The sequence below is a fragment of the Xiphophorus hellerii genome, chromosome 6 (assembly GCF_003331165.1).
Source record: "Xiphophorus hellerii strain 12219 chromosome 6, Xiphophorus_hellerii-4.1, whole genome shotgun sequence".
Classification (NCBI taxonomy): domain Eukaryota; kingdom Metazoa; phylum Chordata; class Actinopteri; order Cyprinodontiformes; family Poeciliidae; genus Xiphophorus; species Xiphophorus hellerii.
Window position 1 is genome coordinate 20,977,600 of NC_045677.1, and position 13,558 is coordinate 20,991,157.

At 37.7% G+C, this 13,558-nt stretch overlaps 1 protein-coding gene and 1 non-coding gene across 4 annotated transcripts; one reads left to right on the forward strand and one right to left on the reverse strand.

Moving 5' to 3' along the window:
* Nucleotides 1–1,389: 1,389 nt before the first annotated feature.
* trnae-cuc (transfer RNA glutamic acid (anticodon CUC)) lies at nucleotides 1,390–1,461 on the reverse strand. The gene has a single exon. It is a non-coding gene; the product is annotated as a tRNA-Glu (tRNA).
* Nucleotides 1,462–1,673: 212 nt separating this feature from the next.
* Nucleotides 1,674–13,070, forward strand: sppl2 (signal peptide peptidase-like 2). 3 transcript variants are annotated; one of them, XM_032565927.1, is made up of 15 exons: nucleotides 1,674–1,816; nucleotides 2,551–2,667; nucleotides 3,946–4,128; nucleotides 4,219–4,308; nucleotides 4,902–5,041; nucleotides 5,286–5,428; nucleotides 5,541–5,637; nucleotides 6,396–6,512; nucleotides 7,908–7,989; nucleotides 8,064–8,138; nucleotides 8,221–8,283; nucleotides 8,357–8,456; nucleotides 8,541–8,618; nucleotides 10,154–10,314; nucleotides 10,984–13,070. In XM_032565927.1, the coding sequence occupies exons 1-15, from the start codon at nucleotides 1,769–1,771 to the stop codon at nucleotides 11,158–11,160; spliced, it is 1,671 nt and encodes a 556-aa protein (XP_032421818.1). In that variant the 5' UTR covers nucleotides 1,674–1,768; the 3' UTR covers nucleotides 11,161–13,070. The 3 variants fall into 3 exon arrangements, with proteins under 3 accessions (XP_032421818.1, XP_032421819.1, XP_032421820.1); XM_032565928.1 differs by lacking the exon at nucleotides 10,984–13,070 and adding an exon at nucleotides 10,663–10,862; XM_032565929.1 differs by lacking the exon at nucleotides 10,984–13,070 and adding an exon at nucleotides 10,666–10,862.
* Nucleotides 13,071–13,558: the final 488 nt, after the last annotated feature.

A 13,558-nucleotide genomic window follows, 5' to 3' on the forward strand; every position in this document is an offset into this window, starting at 1 on the left:
TTCAAAGTAAAAGATTTTCAGAGAATTTCATGGATTTTTATTTTATTAATTTAAAAATTACAATGTGCTTAACATTAAAATGAGCTCCAAAAATGAGAGTATGCATACCAAAATAAACTGAAAAAGTAATAAAAAACCCCAATTAAAATAAAAACAAATAAAATAAGAAATTGCTTTGCAAATATCAAGTCCTAAGTTCCAAAATGTAACACATAAATATGCATTTTAGTTATATTTCTATATGTGTTAATTTAAATGACAAATGTATTTATTAGATAAACCAATAATTTAGTTTATCAAGAAGAATATTTGGTGGATAGAGAATTATAATAAAGGAGGGTCTCCTTTATTATCTCTGAAACCAACACAAACACAAAATAATCCAGAAGCAAATTGAAGAATTCAAATTCAAGAAGAATTTGAATTCACCATATTTCAAATGATTATATAATCATTTAGGCATTTATTAAACTATTACATAGTCAAAGGCAAAGCACACCAGTCCACCTCTGGTGTGCTAAAAGAGATCATTTTTAATTTGATTAAATTAATGTTTTCGTCTGACCTAGTTATAGTCTATTTTTGAAATTCAAGATGCCAAGGCATGTCCTTAAATAGACTGCTCAAACTCATCAGCTATCTGTTCACAATCCTAAACTTAAGTACACTTGGGTAATGCAGAAAGATAATAATCCAAAGTTCATTTCTAGATGGCTGAAAACAAAACACTGTAGGATTTTGGACCGGCCTAGTCAAAGTCTGGACTAAACTGAGATGCAGTGGTGAGCATAGGCGTTAGATAATAATATTGAAAGGTCTGCAAGTGCCTGGTTGGGTTGGTAACTATACAGTTTCTTGCGTGACTGAATATAAATAGCGTGAATTTATACAATAAATTTATATGATTTATTAAAAAGTCACAGATTTTTTTTTAAAAGTCAGATTTTAAAAAAGATTCTCGATTGCCTTGTGAACGTATAACCTCTTATTGTGAAGTTTGAAATTCTTCAGGTTCCGTTAATGATGGCTGTATTGACACAGGTAAAGTATACACCAGACGGAAGGACATATGGAATGACATCAGGCTGGAAGTCTCCTGCATCATGTCTGAATAACAAGATCGAGCACGCAACAATAAAGATTATAGGAGGGTCCCTGCTATGAGCTGCTGGATGTGAAATAACAATGACATTGATGAATAGATGAGGCAGAATTACAGCTGCCTGTCTTTTCTTTTTTACTTATTCAGTCTTATGAAGTTCTATTTAGCTTTGTAGTTGCACCGATAAAACTGTAATTGAACAGTTTTAAACTGGGACTCTTAATCCTGATAATAAATACAAACACCCTTTCTCTACTAAAAAATATCCTCAAAAGTTGAAAAAGATGTTCCCTGACCGGGAATCGAACCCGGGCCGCGGCGGTGAGAGCGCCGAATCCTAACCACTAGACCACCAGGGAAGATGATGACTACGACGTAAGAGCAGAAATTGAAAACGGTAACAGTGTGACGTTTCACTTCTATACACTGTTTAGGGAGAAAAATAACCGACAAACTGTTCCACATTATATTTTCGTTGTAAAAGCTATATTTTACTTTATTTTAATCTAACCCAATCGGAATTGCGCTCTTGCTAACCTCCTGATGAAACCAGCCAATGAAATAATGGCTAACACTGTAAAGGGCGTGGCTTTGACCAACAGCAGCTTAGAGATCGAGCTGAGCAGTTGGTCGGTTGATGGGTTAAACAACAACAAGCTCGGAGATATGAGGGTTTCCGGAGCACTGATTTGGGCCGCTTTCCTCATCCAGAGGGTGAGAGTGATTAAATCTGTTTCACTAAAAACGGTATATTTGTACAAGCAAGTCTTCTAGTTGACACAGTCGGGCTGCTGTACTGTAATCGATTTTTTTCTGCATTAGCCTTAATGCTATGTGAACGTTAGCTTGCGGAGATCACCGTGGGCCCTGGAAACCCACAGGTCACCGGTGGATAGTGACATTATAATAATAAAGGAGGGTCGCTGCTGATTCAAAGCATCTCTGAAACCAACACAAACACAGAATAATCCGGAAGCGAATAGAGATTTATTTATCTACAACGTGCCGTTGGTTTTAAAAAAATGGCAGCGGGTCTGAAATCTGAGCCGAAAGGAGTAAAATATGTTCAGATGACTTGCGTTGCCTTTAGAAAACAATTATAAAACTAACTCGACCCAGGTTAGAAAACAGCTGTGGTAAACTTTTAATTACTCTTTCCGAATCAGATAGATAATTTATCCGCTTTTAAACGTTTTTTTTCTGTTTTTTGCATTTCTCTTTTTGGGTCTCAGTCATAGGTTATTTGAAATTAAATTTGACATTGTTAGAGAATGTCTTACTTACACAGTAAGAACGAAACTACAAAATGGAAAACTGGGCTCAGAGGAGCATAAAACCCTGTTAACACATCTTACCACTACTACTGCTGAATATTTGTGTCATAATTTCTCAGTTTATTCCTCCCATCACTCATGACTTCAGCGGAAACAATGTTTTTCTGCTTACAGGTGGTGGGAGAGTACGGCATGGCCCATTTCAGTGATACGGGCAAAAGCAATGGGAAGGACTACTGCATATTCTTCAACTCCCAGTGGGCACGTCTACCTCAGGACCTTAATAAAGCAGTAAGTATCCTGATGGTACTACTGACACAACATCCTTTTGAGAAAACTACTCATGTATACCATTTGTACTTCACATTTTGACATGTCACAACCACAAACTTCAATGTATGCTATGTGATAGAGCAATACGAAGTACTGTGAAGTTGAGGAAGAGAAATCTAAATAGTGTGGCCAGCAGTTTTATTCACAGGCCTTCACTCTGAAATAATATCCTCTGGATAAATAAAATCCAGTGCAACCAAAAGTCAACATTGGTAAACCAACTTTTGAAAAATGTAATCTTCGTATTTAATGGAACGCCTTCAATGGCTTGTTAGAGAAACCTTGGAGGGCAAACATTTAAAGGAGAGCAGAGTTACGTTAGAACATATCTCATTCACATATCACATTACTCATATAAGCAACCAAGAATGGAAACTAATCCTCAAACTGAACACACTATTTCCAAGGTAAAACATGGTGGTGTCAGTATCATGCTGTGGGATTGCTTTCTTTCCACATGGAAGCTGTTCAGAGTTAATTAATGGAGCTAAATTCAGAATAATCTTGTAAAATCCTTGTTAGAAGCTGCAAAAGACTTGAGAGAAAAGTTCAAGGCGTATGAAAACCTTTGCAAAACATTGTATTTACTGTATCCGTCCATTACATTATAGTAACAAAAGTTACATTTACGGTGTAGATGTTGGAAATTCCTGAGATTCCAGCAAAGAACTTGCAGAAAACCTCTAAATCCAAAATGAATACAGACATTTGTGCTTTTCTATCCTGTTGAGAAAGAATTTCATTTTTGGCTTGTAAGATTATCTGTAATTTCCAAATTAATGAAGCCATAAGCTTGACGCTCTCAGTGTTTCCCATTCTGTCCACTTGATGACAAAAAAGAAGACCCAGACTGGATCCTCTTGACAAAGTTCAACTGTTTACTTAAAAAATAAAACAATACAGATGTAACTTATTTACAAAAACAATAAAGTAAAAGAATAATACGAATGAGGTAAAAAAGAAACTGCTTAACTGTCTGATAAGCAATTTCATGTGCAAATTTACAAGAGGGCGTTAGTATAGTGACTAATATAACAAATGAGAAGTTTTAATTGTTAAATAATACATTGTATTCTAATAAACTTAAATTATCATAAGAAATATAAACTATAAAATATAAAAACTTGTTTTTTTTTAATAAAATTGAACATCAGCTTTGCACCTGTATGAAATAAGAGTTTGTTGGTTTTTTTTTTTCAGTTTCGTTTTAATCGCCCTGATCTTTCTCCGTCACAGTCCCGTCTTCAGATCTATGACTTGACGTCATCGGTCCTTTGCTCGCCCTCCGAGGTCCCAGAGGGGGGCTTCCCAAACCGCATCCCCATGGTGATGAGGGGCAACTGCACCTTCTACGAGAAGGTCCGCCTGGCCCAGATCAATGGAGCCAAGGGCATCCTGATCGTCAGCAAAGACAGGCTGGTAAGACGTTCACTTACCGTCACAGTGTGTTGAGCAGTTTCCAGTCCATTTTATTGATTCTGTGTGTGGGTGTGTGTGTGTGTTTCACAGACTCCACCAGCAGGAAACAAGACCCAGTACGAGGAGATAGACATTCCTGTAGCTCTGCTGAGCTACGCTGACATGCTGGACATAAGCAAGGTGAGGATTTTCCTGATATTTCAGGGGTTTTACAGGTGTTTGAATTTCAAATAAAGTGTTTGCAAGGTTTGGAAAGAAAGTCCTTGATGATCTTTCTGCACAGTTTTGAAATAAAGTTGTAATAAACTTTCAGGTGAAAAGATGCCTTACAGAAAGTCAAGTGATTATTTATGTGGAGCAGGAAGGTTAACACAAGCCGATTACTACAATGTAGTGAATATTTATTGTTCCTAATGACTTAATGAGGTTTTGATCTGTGTAATTGCAATAATGGATTTCTTACATTTTATACGTTTTTGAGATTGTTTGTTAAATTTGTCAGTTGTATAAGGTGTGTGAGAGTCTCAAACTGTAACATTTTGTTATACGCTCGTTCACTTTGTATGCAGAATACTAAGAAAAGACATTATTAATAACAGAATAAATGATGTCATAATAGTGAATTAAAACCAAAACTGTATCACTAAAGTGTGGGGCTGGAAAAGTTTGAAAATGTAACCTTGAAAATGGTTGGAAAGTCTTACAGTGGGAAACCCTTAGATTTAAAAGATTTAGTAACCCAGACTGATCTCATTGTTTGTAACTCATTCCAGACTTTCGGTCAGGGGAGGCTTGTTGCCATGTATGCTCCCAATGAGCCGGTGTTGGACTACAACATGGTGATAATCTTCCTGATGGCGGTGGGGACCGTGGCCGTCGGAGGCTACTGGGCCGGCAGCAGAGATCGCAAGAAGTAAGTGGGATTCCCCCTCACCCTTAGGGTGGGAGCAGAAATATTTTTGCAAATATGAAATAGAGAAAAATGCAGCCTGTGTAGTTTATCTGAAGCTGCGAGCGACTCGCAGGTTTGAGCCGAGATGACAGAAGGCCCAGTCAGATGGGGGTCTCTGACGCTTGAAACATTTAGTAAAATGGATCATCAGAAGCTGAAATGCCGACTCAGTTCGAGACTCTTCAGCTTCTGATCTTATTTTCAGGCGTTACATGAAGCATAAACGCGACGACGGCGCAGAGAAGCAGGACGAGGAGACAGTGGACGTCACCCCCATCATGATCTGTGTGTTCGTCTTCATGTGCTGCAACATGCTGGTGCTGCTCTACTTCTTCTACGACTACCTCGGTACGCCGCACAAACATAGGAATTCAGAAAAAGCGCAAAGAGATGTATCATTTCATCGCTCCTAGAAAGTTAATTTGAGTTAATTTTCTGCTGCTGATGTCTGGTTGTTCAGCCATTTGGGTCATCGCCATCTTCTGTGTGGCCTCTTCCGTCGGCCTCTACAGCTGCCTGTGGCCTTTCGTCAGGAGGATTCCTTTCTGCAAGTGCAGGTGAGGCTGCACTTGCAGCTGACATTATTCTGATGATTAAAAATACTCCTCACTTCCCAATAAGATGCATCTGTTAATCTGTTAAAATAACATTTCTAATGACACTAGAGTCACATTTTGTTCCATTAAAACCACAAATTTCAGAATATTTTGTTTAGATTTGGTATGATAGACCAACACAGAGTGGTGGAAGGTGGTTTTGATTCTATTTAGAAATGAAAATCTGAAAAGTGTGGCATGTATTTGTGCTGTTCAGTGCCTGTGAGTCGGCACATTTTGCTTCAGTTACAGCTGCCGGTCTTTTAGTGCTTGCCTCTACCACCAAAGTAAGATTCTTGACCATTCTTTACAAAATAACTCGATCTCAGTTAGAATATAAGCAGAATTCTTAATGCTTATTTCACAGATTCTTTGGATTTGACTTTGCCATCACTAAGCTTTTACTTTTCCAGCCTCCAGCAGCTTTTCTTCTTGCTTTGTGTTCAGCTCTGTCAATCCTTCTTGCTGAAGAAATGGATTTGAGCTGTCAACATATTCCTCCAAAATGTATTTTATAGTGAGTGAATTTCTTAAATTTTGTGGTTGTGATGTGACGAAATGTCTCTCCAGTAATTAGAAGTGTGTAGATTTATAAAGAGAAACAGATGCTAGGCATGAGTTGTGGAACGTAAACAGTTAAGACAGAGAAACAAACAAGTCCTGCAGCGACAGTGATTGTTAGCGGCAGGCTAACCGATGTCGTAAATTATGGAAAACAGGATCCCAGAGAACAACTGGCCTTACCTGCACAAGCGTCCGCAGATCCGCGCACTGCTGCTGTCGGCCATCTGCATCAGCATCAGCGTCGTCTGGATGGTGTTTCGCAACGAAGACCAGTGAGTCTGAAACCAGCAGATGTGCTTCCTGTATGACAAATGAGAGGAAAACATGGACCTGGGCGATATGACTTAGACATCCTTTTATACAATAGATATACCAGATTCTATATTCACTTTTTTTTTCTTGCTTTATTTTCTAAAAGAGAAATTACAAATGGCAGAAAATATTTTCAAAATGTGGCTTTTATTTCAGTCGTCACTGCTGTGAGTTGTTCGACAGAGTGTTAAGGTCAGGCTGTGAGGATTTTTGTGTTAACTACGAGAAAATACTCATAACAGCAGAATAAAAACTCAATTTTACCAGGAAAATATTGAAATTATTAAAAAAAGTTTCTTTAATGAGGAAAAAAAAAAGCTTAATTACCACGATCTCAAATTGCCAGCTTACGTAGTTTGTGGTTCTTTATTTGATTTACAACTGTTTCAAATACAAATTTCATGCTACTGATGATAATTTCATGCTGATATGTTAAAAGATTTTGTATTTCTATGAAGTATGAAGTATTATTTGTAAAACCTATGCATACTGCAAAAACACAATTTCACTAAGTATTTTTTAGTCTAGTTTCTAGTGCAGATATCTTAATTAAAATCTTAGTTTTGTCTTAGTTGAAATATATTAACTTACGAGTAATTTTGCAGCAAGATACAGAAGAATGTTCTAAGTAAATAATTCCTTAATATTGGTGAACAATTGGCAGTTTTTCACTTATAGCAAGACATTTTTCCATTGTTATAAGGGAAAAAAATCTGCCAATGAAACTAGTAATTTTTCATCAATATTAAGAAATGATTTACTTAAAATATTCTTTTATATCTTGCTGAAAAGTAACTTCTAAATTAGTTTAGTCTTATTTCAAGTGAGATAAGATATTTGCTCTAGAAATGAGACTAAAAATACTTGGTAAGATTTGGTGTTTTTGCAGTGCAAAATTCCTCATTTTAATTGTAATTTTTTATTGTTTTGTGTTAGTTTTCATAATATTATGAATTTATTCTGGTAGTTTAAAAAAAAGGTACAAAAATCATAACCTGGCACTAATACTTTCAAAGTGATGAAATGGACTTTCTTGACTTTGAACAAGCGTAACAAGTGTAATTTGTTTGACAAATTACGCTTGTCAAACAAAATGGCGGGCCTTAACCAGGCCTGACATCACTACGAACTATGGAGACACACGGACTTTTAATAGTTGAGAAAAAAAATCCACATTTTCAAAAAACAAAAATTCAACAAATCAGTTTTACCGATTTATCGCCCGATCCTAGAAAAACCAGACGGTTTCTGCTTTTATAATAAACTCTTAATAATGTGGAGACACATGGGTCAGCTGTGTTTGTTTGTTTTGGCGCCGCGGGCTGATGGCGGCTCCTCTCTGCTGTGCCCTCCAGGTGGGCCTGGGTGCTGCAGGACACGCTGGGCATCGCCTTCTGTCTCTACATGCTCAAAACTGTCCGGCTGCCCACGTTCAAGGTGACGGATCAGAACCATTTACAACTGCTGCCTGAATAAGTCATAAATTTAACCCGTTTCTTTCTCTCCGGCAGGCTTGCACTTTACTACTGTCGGTCCTGTTTGTTTACGACGTTTTCTTCGTATTTATTACGCCCTTCTTCACAAAGGTACGATGACACTCGGCTGGAGTAAAAACAAACAAGAGTCGTAGTTTTCTGTCTGATTCTCCTCCTGCGTTGTTTTTCACAGAGCGGGGAGAGCATAATGGTGGAGGTCGCGGCTGGTCCCTCGGACTCCGCCCATCATGAAAAGGTGAGCGCTCTGATGATTCTGCTCCTCTGGGTTTCAGCGGCGAAGCGAACACTGACTCTGTTTGTGTCTCCAGCTGCCCATGGTGCTCAAAGTGCCCAGGTTAAACTCCTCTCCTCTGGCTCTTTGCGACCGGCCCTTCTCCCTCCTGGGCTTTGGGGATATCTTAGTGCCAGGTGACATTTTTAAAATCTTTTTGCTCACGTCTTGTTCGTTAGCTTCAACCTGACATGGAGACGGTGGTTCTGTTCCCCCCTCAGGTCTCCTGGTGGCGTACTGTCACAGATTTGACATTTTAACCCAGTCCTCCAGGATCTACTTTGTGGCCTGTACTATCGGTAAGTTCATCTGCTTGGATTATGATGGGATGGTAAATATAAAACATTTATTTCATAGTCTGTAATAATATAGGACGAATTGAACGCAGACCTAAATCTACTACATTTGCGTTTTGTTCAAATGCACATTCTTTTAATTTTCTCACACGACAAACCACAAACTTTAAAGCATCTTATTGGGATTTAATGAGATCGACACAAAACAAAAAACAGCATAATTATGAAGTTGTTATCCAGGGCTCATAAGGTGACTTAAATCCTGAAAATGCTTTAATTTCATTTAGGTGTTAAGGTTTGGAAAGTGCCTGATTTCTGTATAAAGTGCTCGATATTAAAGCTGCACAGTTTTATAATGAAGTACAATCTAATGTTTGATTAAAAGCCTAAATTTGGAAAACATTATTTTCAGTTGACATAATAAAAAGACACACATTACTCACAGTCTGAAGGTAAAATCAGATAAAACTTTTCTTATTTTGGGCTAGTTAGGATCACCAAAATTATTTCTATTTGCTAAATGCAAGAAAACATAGCAAGAACATTTTCAGGGATTTTCTTTTTCAGTAGCTTTACTTTGTATAATGTGTTTAAACATTCAATTTGGTCACAATTTACTAGGATTGTTCCAACATAATAAATATTTTCTATTCCTAATGACTCAATGACTTATTGATCTATTTAATTGAAATAAAGATTCTTATATTTTATACATTTATTTTGTTAATTTAGGGTTTTATTTTCAGACCAGTCAGGTGTAAGGTATGTGAGAGAAACGTACTTCTCGCTTACAGTTTACCTTGTCCCTGCTGTATAATGTAGAACACAGAGGAATATTTTATTTGACGTGCATAAGACTGACATGACACTGTCAACGGAGAAGCAGCATTCAGCTTCTATCCACCACAAATTTGGAATACACTTCCAGAAAACTGCAAAACAGCTGAAACACTGAGAGCCTTTAGGCTAGACTAAAAACTCAGCCGTCTGGAGTTGCTTTTGAAACATTCAATGAAACATTAATCAACAATCTGATGTCTAACAGGGTTAGGTAATCTAATGACGGCAAAATGTAAAGTTTCAATTGCTGACTTTGTATTTTTGTGTTTTTATGATGTGAAGCACTTTGAGATGCTTTGTTGCTGAAATGTGTTGTGCAAATAAACTTGATTGATTAACATGAAGGAGTCTTTATAAATGTTTGACCTGTTTTAAACACTTCTAAAGCAAAGTTGCATTAAAAGAGTCATTATTTACCTAATGGCACTTCCTGACCGTCATAAACATTCATGAAGACTCGTTCATGTTCATGACTTGCTCATGATAGTCTGATGCACACAAAACATTATCAATAACATTAATAAATGTTTTATTTTCATCTCCATTGTGTGGTGCTGGAAAAGTTTGAAAACTTACCTTGAAAATGCTTGAAGAGTTCTTGAGCTTTACTGCTGGAAACCCTGTAAAGAGAACGATTTCTCCCCAGCGACTGTACAGAACTGTTATTAAAAGTTGGATTTTCTCTCCTCTCCCGTCAGCATACGGCATCGGCCTGCTGATCACCTTCGTGGCGCTGGCCCTGATGCAGATGGGCCAGCCGGCGCTGCTCTACCTGGTGCCTTGCACGCTGCTCACCAGCCTCGCCGTGGCGCTGTGGCGCAGGGAGCTGCGTCAGTTCTGGACTGGAAGTGGATTTGTGGTGAATACCAGTTTGATATGACTGCCTACTGCGGAAGAACAAAAAGACTTTAATTAAAGAGAGAGAGAGAGCGACAAAAGACGATTTAAAAAAAAACACAACCCCATCCTACTTTAAAAAAAAGAAAAGCTATGCAGAGTGAAGTAGAATTTCAAGTTGAGTAACACCAGCCACTCCAACGTCTCTTTCTGTTTCGCTGTCCCTCCCCTGGCCTTTATCTGACTGTGGGTGTGCTGTAGTCTGCTGTCTGTGAATGTCACTGCAGGTATCTGGGCTTGGCTCTTTACTTTTAATTAAATCATGCTTATCTCACCTAAAGTCCCTTCCTGTTGTGTTGATTTTTCTCAGCAGCAGAGCTTTTACTTTGTGTTTGAAGCGAGTGACCATGCAGCAGATCGTGATCCTGAAGTAACCTGGCATGTTTATCTCAGTGGAACTCACGATCTCTGTGGGATTTCTGCTTTTCAGTCAACAGCAATACCTCTGACAACAGTTTGACCTCAAAGAGCTCCAGAAATTTGGCATTTTATTGTGCCAGAGGGATTACTGTAAATGTTTTTTCTGTTTACCTTCAGGTCCTCTGTATCTGTTCTCATTGCATTTTTTTTAGTCTAATAACATTTCAGACTTTTTATTTTACACATATTTTCTGTTTTTGTCCCCCTCCAGCCTCCCATAGTCCTCGCACCGATCAACCCCACGCAGACCGCCGAGCCGCAGACGGAGGGACTCCCGTCCGAAGCGGAGCAGCAAACCCCGGAAACAGCCGGCGAGAGCGACGAGGCGGCCGACACGGAGGGAAAGCCACCGACACCGAAGACGAGCGACGAGAAAATCAGCAACTAGTATATCTTTAGATTCGCTACATATTGATTTGTATACATGAATTTTCCTGAGGTTTCTCAATGGAGATCCAAGGTTCTCTTGATACAAAAAGGGAAGAACTGTTTGGTTCATTCTTTTTTTTTTTTACAATCGAAAATGTATTGAGACGGAGAAAAGTAAAGATTTGTTTAAACTGCTGGTAAAGATGTGTGAAAAAAACACCTTAAAATAAGTTCAGCTTTTATTGCAGCAGCATGGATGAGAAACAACTGAATAATTTTTTACCAAAATTATCCTTGAAACTGTTGATAATGATGACAGAGATAAAAGAAAGCTGATTTTTTTTTTTTCAGTTTAACAAATTAATAGAAAATGTCAACAAGCTTGACATTTTTGCAGAACAAAAGTCCAGAGTGTCACAGATTCTCCACCGGGCTTAATAATATTCCATTTTTACTTTTGATTGTAACTCGTATTTGCTGTGGCTTTGTTTCCATAAGCTTCTGAAATAATCAAGACCAGCAATTATTTATTTTTTCTCCACTTAAAAAAAAAGCACTTCAATTAAGTGTTGGATTTATAAAAAATTAAATCTAGATTAGATCATACATATGCAATACAATGAGTTCATTTCAGTTTATTTTGGCACTTTTGTCCACATCTGTAATGAAAGAAAATTTCAACTCTGCTGACTCATCAAAGTGTTTTCTCTCTTATTATTGCTAAAAGATCGGCGACATTAGCAGGAGCTTACAGTCAACTTGGAAATCATGGATTCAACATAAGTATGTTACGACGGGGAACACATGAACATCTGCAAACTTGGATAATTTGATTAAATGAGAAAATAAATCTCAGCTTCTCAACTGTGAAAATTTAAATCTGTAAACAGATTTTTTTTTTTTTATTAAAGAAAAAAGAATCTTGTAAATAATCTCCCGTCGCTGTTGTCTCTAATTTCTGTAAAAATGCCCCAACAGATGAAGTGTGGCTGGAAAGATCAACGCTGAATGTTTTGGTGGCTCTTAAACCGACACCATCGCCAAACTCAAAAAGAACAAAAATGGCTTTTCTGTACTGCAAACAGGTTTAACTGGGCCTTCCTGGTCTAATCAATCTGTTGTTTTAAAAAAAAGTTGTCATAATGAAGACAGAGCTGAGATCTCCGTTTGGAAAGGCTGCTGGTACTGAAACTTGATTGTTTCCTGTTGCATTATAAACTGCAGTAATGACAAACCCTTTAAAACTGAACCCAGAGTTAAGTCTTTTTTTTTTTTTTTTTTACATATATATTTCTTCAAACATTTTTCCTATTTATCATGTTTTGTAATATTTTATTTTGCATGCTATGGTTTTTAATTGTACTCTTTCTGTAACACTAGTATAGGATGGTACAAAACGCCGCTCACTGCTGCAGTTTTTTCATGTTGTCTTAAGATTTGGCCTTATTGTGTCGGCGGAATGTGTCTCATGGAAAAACTGCTCTATAAAAACAATACTGGACTCTAAACGTGCTGCAGTTTATCGGACAGGAGTGACCAGCTGTGTTAAAACTCATTTCATGCATTTGCACTTTTTTTTTTTTTTTTTTTGTTGCTCTTGTACGTTTTTAGCTATTATTATTATAAAGGATTTTTGGATGTGGAAACTAATAGTGAAACGTGTTCAGTGTTCCCCCCCCCACTCCTGACCTGAGGTCGCAACAAACAGCAGACCTCAGCAGTCAGAGAGGATAAACTGCTTAATCACAGAATAACCACCAAGTGTGTGTGTCGGTGTGTGAGGCTGAGTTGTGTTGAGGTGAAAATATATTTCATGTGGGCAGCTGAGATGTCAGATTTACAGGACATGAATCACCAGTATAATTTCTGTTGTCACCAAGTGGTTTTTAATGCTTTGAGGGGTAATTATAATAAAAGAATTGTATTTAATGTTTGTTTCTGTGTTTCCCTACATTAGTGTTGCTAGTATCTGTATATTGCCTTCAAAAAGGACATTTTAAATTGTCATGTTACCTCAGAAATTAATGTATATTGTTGGGGTTTTATATAGACCAAAACAATAAATGTTTAAGAAAAAAAAAACCTTTACAAGGAAAAGTCTGTAAACGTGCCAATGCATTTGTTTGGGTCAGAAACACATTTGACTGCACATTTTTGGACGTGCGACCCCTGCAGCTTCTCAGTTGGGACTTTGACTGGACCACTCCAGCATATCAATACGCTTTGAGTTAAACATTTTAATTATAATGTTTTTTTAGAAGGTGAACCCTTGGTACAATCTCTGGACAAAATGAATAATATCCTGTTGACACAAATCTTCCACCTGAGCCGTGGATCTCTGCAGCTCCTCCAGAGTCACCATGCTAGAATTAAAATCGCTGCAGTGAATAATTAGAGCCGTCTTTATCCCAACCTGA